General features: G+C 42.1%; 1 protein-coding gene across 1 annotated transcript; it reads left to right on the forward strand.

Annotated features, from left to right (window-relative positions):
- The first annotated feature begins 2,738 nt into the window (after nucleotides 1-2,738).
- Nucleotides 2,739-7,629, forward strand: LOC117249978 (cyclin-dependent kinase 5 activator 2-like). The gene is made up of 3 exons (XM_078165783.1): nucleotides 2,739-3,960; nucleotides 5,758-5,895; nucleotides 6,098-7,629. Exons 1-3 carry the CDS (start codon nucleotides 3,496-3,498, stop codon nucleotides 6,515-6,517), a joined length of 1,023 nt encoding a protein of 340 aa, XP_078021909.1. The 5' UTR covers nucleotides 2,739-3,495; the 3' UTR covers nucleotides 6,518-7,629.
- The last annotated feature ends 1,502 nt before the right edge of the window (nucleotides 7,630-9,131 follow it).

Consider the following 9,131-nt stretch of genomic DNA (forward strand, 5'->3'; position numbering starts at 1 on the left):
CTCTGTGATACTCAGTAGTTAAAGTACTTCAGTACTCTGTTATACTCAGTAGCTAAAGTACTTCAGTACTCTGTGATACTCAGTAGTTAAAGTACTTCAGTACTCTGTTATACTCAGTAGCTAAAGTACTTCAGTACTCTGTTATACTCAGTAGCTAAAGTACTTCAGTACTCTGTTATACTCAGTCGCTAAAGTACTTCATTACTCTGTGATACTCAGTAGTTAAAGTACTTCAGTACTCTGTTATACTCAGTAGTTAAAGTACTTCAGTACTCTGTTATACTCAGTCGCTAAAGTACTTCATTACTCTGTTATACTCAGTAGTTAAAGTACTTCAGTACTCTGTTATACTCAGTAGTTAAAGTACTTCAGTACTCTGTTATACTCAGTCGCTAAAGTACTTCATTACTCTGTTATACTCAGTAGTTAAAGTACTTCAGTACTCTGTTATACTCAGTCGCTAAAGTACTTCATTACTCTGTTATACTCAGTAGTTAAAGTACTTCAGTACTCTGTTATACTCAGTAGTTAAAGTACTTCATTACTCTGTTATACTCAGTAGCTAAAGTACTTCAGTACTCTGTTATACTCAGTAGTTAAAGTACTTCAGTACTCTGTTATACTCAGTCGCTAAAGTACTTCATTACTCTGTGATACTCAGTAGTTAAAGTACTTCAGTACTCTGTTATACTCAGTCGCTAAAGTACTTCAGTACTCTGTGATACTCAGTAGTTAAAGTACTTCAGTATTCTGTGATACTCAGTAGTTAAAGTACTCCATTACTCTGTTATACTCAGTAGTTAAAGTACTTCATTACTCTGTTATACTCAGTAGCTAAAGTACTTCAGTACTCTGTGATACTCAGTAGTTAAAGTACTTCAGTACTCTGTTATACTCAGTAGCTAAAGTACTTCAGTACTCTGTGATACTCAGTCGCTAAAGTACTTCAGTACTCTGTTATACTCAGTAGCTAAAGTACTTCAGTACTCTGTTATACTCAGTAGTTAAAGTACTTCAGTACTCTGTGATACTCAGTAGTTAAAGTACTTCAGTACTCTGTTATACTCAGTAGCTAAAGTACTTCAGTACTCTGTGATACTCAGTCGCTAAAGTACTTCAGTACTCTGTTATACTCAGTAGCTAAAGTACTTCAGTACTCTGTTATACTCAGTAGTTAAAGTACTTCAGTACTCTGTTATACTCAGTCGCTAAAGTACTTCATTACTCTGTGATACTCAGTAGTTAAAGTACTTCAGTACTCTGTGATACTCAGTAGTTAAAGTACTTCAGTACTCTGTGATACTCAGTAGTTAAAGTACTTCAGTACTCTGTTATACTCAGTAGCTAAAGTACTTCAGTACTCTGTGATACTCAGTAGTTAAAGTACTTCAGTACTCTGTGATACTCAGTAGCTAAAGTACTTCAGTACTCTGTGATACTCAGTAGTTAAAGTACTTCAGTACTCTGTGATACTCAGTCGCTAAAGTACTTCATTACTCTGTTATACTCAGTAGCTAAAGTACTTCAGTACTCTGTTATACTCAGTAGTTAAAGTACTTCAGTACTCTGTGATACTCAGTAGCTAAAGTACTTCAGTACTCTGTTATACTCAGTCGCTAAAGTACTTCATTACTCTGTGATACTCAGTCGCTAAAGTACTTCATTACTCTGTGATACTCAGTCGCTAAAGTACTTCATTACTCTGTGATACTCAGTACTCTGTTATACTCAGTCGCTAAAGTACTTCATTACTCTGTGATACTCAGTACTCTGTTATACTCAGTCGCTAAAGTACTTCATTACTCTGTGATACTCAGTCGCTAAAGTACTTCATTACTCTGTGATACTCAGTCGCTAAAGTACTTCATTACTCTGTGATACTCAGTACTCTGTTATACTCAGTAGCTAAAGTACTTCAGTACTCTGTTATACTCAGTATGCAATATAAACAGAACAGCTCTTGCTAACAGCGGCAGGTTAAACTGAACTCAGCCTGATTCACATGAATGTGTTAACTTGTATTCACAGAGCTCGGCAGTTACAGTATGAAATAATCTTTAGGCCCATATTTACATCCACCAGGTGGCAACAGTATTTACATTGTTCTAAAATACATTAAACAGTGAAAAGAAATTCATCTAAAGGAGCCATGAGGGCCGAATCACCCCTGAAGGACAGAGTTCAGGAACTTTTACAGGGGCTAAACAAGTCCCTGCCTCGGAGTAGGTACTCAGAACGGCCCCAAGAAACTCCTGGCTGGGGCTTGGGGATTACTTGGTGCTGATTGGATATACTCAAGTCAACAGAAAGCGAGACGTCTTCTCCTCTCGTTCATAGCTTCCACCGCCATGTAAATGAAGAGACACGCCAGAAACCCAGCAACCACCTCAGCTCCTTCCATGTTGATAATCGTCTTTCTGCTTTGTACTTCTGCTTCTTGTTTGTTGTTCTTCTTTGTTTCTTTGCCGCATCGCCCCGGTCAAAATAGTCGCGCAACGATTACGTCACATCCAGAGCCCAGTAACTTTACAGGTTGAGAGGGCCGAGAGAGAGGACGATCCTTTAAAGTTCCTGCCCCCCAAATAGTACCAGGAACTTCTTCAGTGGAACAGAACTCTGGCTCATATTAGCCAGACTTGGACATTTAAGCCTGGATTTGCTTTTAGCCTGCTTGATGGAATACCCCCCCCCCCCCCCCCCCCCCCGAGCAGACACACCACGGACGATAACAAACACTGAAAGCAGCAACTCACACCAACTACAAACTACTCAGCCGAGCATGCTGGGAAATGTGGGCAGTGTCTCTGGGGGAGCCGCTGTGAGACGACGGCCTCGAGTGATGTCACCTGAGGCAGCGTCGGTCACAGGCTACGAGTTTGAAAAGTAAAACTGTGGAGAGGTGGAGGTGGAGAGACGCGACAGTCATCTCTGCTGCAGGATACATGTCAGAGGGAGAGGTGCACTGTGGGTAATGTAGGCGTCAGGGTTTGATACAGAAGAGGACTGTGTATGATATCTCTGCTCCTGCTGCAACCATAACTCAGTGTGTAAAATCATTATTACAACAATAATAATAATGATGATGATGATGATGATGATGATAATAAAAATGAGTGGAACGGTCCTTTAATGGTCCTCACTGCAGTTTTAAAGGCGCTCAGCACCGCGGACAGCGTCTCTGCAGGAGCCCCGCCCACCCTGCTTCAGTCCATCAGTCTGCGTCACAGAGACAGAGAGACAGGTGGAGACGGAGGGGGGGCACACGGAGCCACCACACCGGGACAGAGAGACAGATAGGTGGAGGGGTGAAGAAGCTGCCGGCTCGTGTCTCTTCTGTCTCCATGATGGAGGTTTATCTGTAACCTTTCATTTACGGTTGGAGCGGACAGACGGACAGAAGGACAGACAGAGGGACAGACAGACAGCTTCTCCTCCGCTGCTGCTGCTGCTGCTGCTGCTGCAGAGAGCCTCGCGCCGCTCGGTCTGCTTGTCGTCATGGGAACGGTGCTGTCTCTGTCTCCGGGCTCGCGGAAAGCCGCGGCTCGAGGGCCGGAGAAGCTCGCGGAGCTCGCGGTGCAGAAGCCGCCGGAGCCCCGCGAGGAGGAGGAGGAGGAGGAGGAGGAGGAAGAGAAGGACGGGAAGGAGAAGAAGAAGAAGACGAAGAAGACGAAGACGCGGCATCCGGTGCTGCTGCACGCGCTGAGCTGGAAGAAGCGCCTCGTGGCCGCGCGAGCCAAGAGGAAGGGCGGGAAGAAGGTGAAACCCGCGGTGTCCGAGCCCGGGCACGTGCAGCGGGGGCAGCGGGAGCAGGCGGCCACCGACAGCCGCCACAGAGCACTCAAGGCCGGACACAGACACGGACCCATCCCGGTGCCCGTCCCCACCGTCCCGGATCATACCCAGAACCCAAACGTGGGGAGGCCGGACCTGATCATCTCACCGCGGAGGGTGGTGGTGCAGGTGGGTGTGAGCGCGCGCGTGCGTGCGCGTGTGTTCAAACCGTACACTACAAATATGTAAAATGTAAAAAAAAAAAAAAAAAAAAAAAAAGAAATGTAGCAATAAAAAGAATAGACAAAACAAACAAATAAATAAATGACATCATCAGTGACATCAGAGCTGCAATGTCATTCAGTTGAAAAAAAAGTGATCAAGGTACAAAGATCAGAAGAAAAAAAAGATCAGAGAAAACTTATAATAATAGAAATAATTTCATGCTTTATTTACCCAGCTGGCATCTAATGTTTATTCACTGCTGAATCAATGTCAAACACCATGGTTGCATTACTGTTGAATTATGTTTTGATTTTGAAAGATGAATCGATGTTGATTTTACAATGTTTTTTCATAAACTTTAGATGTGGTTTCAAAACTGTTTCAACGTTACAATACATTTTTTTGAAATTTCAATGTTGATTTATGAGAATTTTGTTAACCTTTTGACAGCCATCAGAATTCAACATTGTTTCAATGCTGAAACAACAACTGACATCATTTAAACCACATTTCAATGTTGAAGGTCGGCCGTGGGCCAGCTGGGCAGCGTGGTTAGATGCTGTTGTGTGGTTGAATTAAGGTTGTGACATCGGGTGACCAAAATTTTACATTAGCATGACATATCATTTTAACGTAAAACACTGACGACACATGACATTGATATTTTGTTGGTTTTAAGTTGTGTTGTTAAGTGACGTCTTTGTAACGTCTCATGCCAAAATCATCTTGAGGTAGAATAATGACATTTAGTTGTCAATGATAGAGAAAAAAAATCAATAAAATATATACATTTTTGATATTGATGATATTTTAAATGTCTGTTGACGTTAGAATTTCATGTTGTGTGGAAGTTAACATTACGCCATTTGTGTTCTCCATAATGTTGTCATTCTACTTCAAGACATTTGAAGACGTTGATATTTGTTTGATTTCAGGTTTTGAGGTCAGGTGACCAAAATTTAATGTCAAGACAACGTCTGATACTGACGTAAAATACTGACGACAGACGACGTTGACATTTTGTTGGTTTTAAGTAGTGTTTTTTAATGATCAAAATCCAGTGTCTTCCAGTCCTGTCACACCAACATCACCTTGACAAAGAATAACGACAATTAGTCAATAGTTATGGAAAAAAAAAATCAACATCTGCAAAACGTCATAATGTTAACGTCCACACTAACTGACATTCTAACATTATTATCCAACAAGAATATCACGAAAAAAACAACACAAATAAACAAAACAATGACAATATATTTAGTTCTAACGCCAACGTAAAATACTGCCATAAAATACTGATGACAAATTACGTTGACATTTTGTTGGTTTTATGTTGTTGCTAAGTGACCGAAATCCAGCATGTTCCAGTTGTCTCATGCCAAAATCACCTTGACGTAGAACAACGACATTTAGTCGTAAATTATGGAGAACAAAACCCAACATCTGACAAATGTCATTTTCATGAAATTCTAACGTCATTGGACATTTAAAATATTATCGACCTCATTTTCATTCCAACCAAAATGTATCATCGTTCGACGACAGTGTCCAACGTCTTTCATACCTCATGTTGATGTCCGGCACCAGCTGGGTAAATTTCACATTCTTTAAATACTTAAACAGTTTTGATTCAAAATCACTTTAAACATGTTAACACAAAAAGTCTGTCACTTTAAAGTTTTTTAAAGGTTTGTACAATTTAAATTGAAGGTTTTATTTATTCAACAGACTATTAATATCCTCGTCTCCTGTCCTCTGCAGGCGTCCACAGGCGAGCTCCTTCGCTGCCTGTCTGACTTCCTGTGTCATCGTTGTGTCAAACTGAAGGAGCTCTCGTCCAATCAGATCGTCCTGTGGTTCAGAAACGTTGACCGAGCACTGCTGGTACAAGGCTGGCAGGTCAGTGTCCAGGTGTCTCTGCGTCCTGATGAACCCGTGTCCTTGTGTCTCTTTGTCCCTGTGTCTCTGTGTCCTCGTGTCTCTGTGCCTCTCTTTTGGTAAAAAGAGTACTCTGCTCTGTGTAATACTCAATGTCCAGTCTCTGTCTCTGCAGTAGTAGTACTCTTGTCTCTGTAATTCCCATTGTCCTGTCCTCCTGCAGGACCAGTGCTTCATCAGTCCTGCCAGTCTGGTTTTCGTGTACCTGCTGTGCAGGGAGGCAGTGGACGAGGACACTTCCTCAGAGCAGGAGCTCCACGCCACCTTCCTTATCTGTCTCTACCTGGGCTACTCGTACCTTGGCAACGAGATCTCGTACCCGCTCAAACCCTTCCTGGTGGAGTCCAGCCGCGATGCATTCTGGGAGCGGGTGCTGGAGCTGATTGAGCGTCTGAGCACCGACATGCTGCGGATCAATGCCGACCCGCACTTCTTCACCGAGGTGTTCCAGGACCTAAAGAACCAGGGCGGAGCCAGGGAGAGGGCGAGGGAGGAGAAGGAGAAGTTAGGGGAAAAAAAGGAGGAGGAGGAGGAGGAGAAGGAGAACAACGGAGGGAACAGGATTGAAGACCTGGATCGTTAGGACAGGAGACGAAAGAAGACAGAGACAGAGAGACGGAGAGGAGACCCCAGTGTTTGTTCATGAGACTCGCCCAGCAGCCGTCAACCCTCTAAAGGTCTGAGTGTAACAGCGGCTACAGGTTTAACGCCGTTACCGTGGAGATTGACGAGCAGTCAGGCGTCTGACCCACAGTGGGATGGACGGTGAACTCCGACTGGACACTAGCTCACTTTAACTGCATGCTGTCAACACACACCAACAGTATCTTCTGATTGTTCCATCATGGATGTAGACCACATAAGTAACCATCTCCAGCCTTATTTCCTTCAGTCGCATCGCCAAAGACAGCGAAGACTGATTTATTGATTTATTGATCTATTGATTAACTGATCTATTGATTTATTGACGACATCATCAACAGAAACAGAAAACATCCAGAAACTCACATCATCAGAAAATCAGACAAAGCAAAAGCTGAACGTTGTTGAGTGGAGAATTGGTGAGAGCTTCCGCAGCTCCAATGGAGTCTGAAGACATGCGGCGATCTGATTGGTCGAAGGCTCGGGGAGCTTAATGACCTTTGACCTGGAGCCCCACAGAACCTGTTGGTTCCACTGCGGTTTATAAACTACAATATTCAAGATACAAAACAAACATGAGGTTTTTGTTGCGTTTGATCATGGGAAATAATCGATTCTTGTACGATTTGGCAATCGATTCCTAAGGTAATGGAAAACCTGGAAAAGGTCATGGAATTTCACAATCACATTTTGCAGGCCTGGAAAAATCAGGGGATAAGTAAAAGTTATGGTTATTAGCATTGATGCTTTAATTGTGATGCGATTTAAGTCTGTACATTTTATTATTTAAAATATTAATAAAATGTCAGATTTTTTTTTTAAATGCCCGACAAATATTAATAAAATGTCCGAAAAAGTATTTCTAAAATGTCTGACAGATATTAGTAAATTGTGGAAAAAATAAATAAAACGTCCAGCAAATACTGATAATATGTGCGGAATAAATATTAATAATATGTCCGAAAAAAATAATAATGAAACGCTTGAAAAAAATTTCCAACAAATATTAATAAAATGTCAGAAAAAAAGAAAAGAAATAAAATGTTGGACAAATTTTAATAAGGTGTAAGATATGTTTTTTAAATGTTAGAAAAATACTTTATACTTTTCATCAATTAAAATTATACTCCAAATTTCAAGTCATCTGACATGAAATGGGTTCTGTGGGTACCCACGAGTCTCCCCTTTACAAATATGTCCACTTTATGTTAGTTATGTTATGTTATGTTTTTAGGCACAGAATATCAGGGGTGTAACGATCCATTGATCTGGTTCGACATATCATTTCAGTGATGCAAAGTGAAAAACATCGATCCATATCATCATCTTTAGGATACTTTTTATTTTGAAATTCTGTCTAACTGTAAAACAGCAGCATTATTGACTTGAATAACTCAGCAGTGTGGAAATATTTTGGATTTCAGAGAAAATACAGGTGTGTATTTCCAAAGCGCTGTCAGTCACAAAGGGGTTCAGCCTTTTAGACAATTCCTCCAATCATCATGCAGACACTGAGCGTCCTCTCCCGCCTACCGCTCCATCAGGTCCCAGGGAAGCTGAGCCTCCCTGGAAGTGACGATTTTGTTGCATTTATCCAATGACGTCTCGCTTTGCTGCATGAAAAAAACCTGCTCAGCGCTGTCTCATAGGAATGCTTGGAGGCTCCGCGTCCACCGTGCTGACACGAGAATGTATGACAGGGAGGTCGCGTTTGAAAACTGGTGATAAACAGCTGACGTTTGAACATGTAAATTCAATCGTGCATATTTGACCATTTCTTCTATGAAATTTTAGGGGAAGTTCAGCCTCCCTTGTTGTCTCAGAGCAATTGCCCCTGGACTCCATATAGTACCGTATCGTGATAAAACTGGTGATTTACACCTGTACAAACGATGCACTTTTTCCATTCAATGTTTATTGCAGACATATGACCAAAAAACTGTACACACACTTCTGAGGTGCATCTCAAATTAATCTTCAGGGTCTGGTTGCTCCATCCAGGCTTAAGTCTTCTTCTCGCTAAGACCAGGTGTAAATATTACGCCTAGTCAGGAACAGACGATAAGTCAGAATCTCAACTGTTTCTATAAATCAGCAGCTTGATTCACAAGAGCTACAAATGTTTAACAGCAACCAACATTAGCTTTTCTGTTATAGGCTGCTTTTTGTCTAGCTGACATACAAACAGAAACTGTCCTCACCTCAGCTTGTTGACCGAGTGACCAAATAAATGTTTACCTCGAAAAGGTGCGCTGCTAACGTCTGTTATCAAGCTGGATAGTGAGATAATTAGCTGGTCAGCAGCAGCACATTCAGGGTCCTTTCAGACCTAGAGTTGTGGACCAGAGGTTGGTTCAGACCCAGGTCGGAACACCTTCTCACCACAAACCAACCGCACCAGAGTTCCTTCGGAACCGGACTGAGACCACCTCTTCAAGAAGGTCTCGGTCCGGTTGTTTTGCTGTGTTCAAACCTGCACAAACAAACCGCACTGAGGGGGCAAACGAACTTGAGTTTGACTGAACTAGACAGGGCTCAATGCTTTCAACACACTG

This window comes from Epinephelus lanceolatus, chromosome 24, assembly GCF_041903045.1.
Source record: "Epinephelus lanceolatus isolate andai-2023 chromosome 24, ASM4190304v1, whole genome shotgun sequence".
NCBI classification, from domain to species: domain Eukaryota; kingdom Metazoa; phylum Chordata; class Actinopteri; order Perciformes; family Serranidae; genus Epinephelus; species Epinephelus lanceolatus.

What these genes read in the sequence shown, in the direction of transcription:
- LOC117249978 (XM_078165783.1), top strand. Translation starts at nt 3,496, where the DNA reads ATGGGAACGGTGCTGTCTCTGTCTCCGGGCTCGCGGAAAGCCGCGGCT. An exon ending in CGCGGAGGGTGGTGGTGCAG is followed by an intron (nt 3,961 to 5,757) that starts GTGGGTGTGAGC and finishes TGTCCTCTGCAG; the next exon opens with GCGTCCACAGGCGAGCTCCT. An exon ending in TGCTGGTACAAGGCTGGCAG is followed by an intron (nt 5,896 to 6,097) that starts GTCAGTGTCCAG and finishes GTCCTCCTGCAG; the next exon opens with GACCAGTGCTTCATCAGTCC.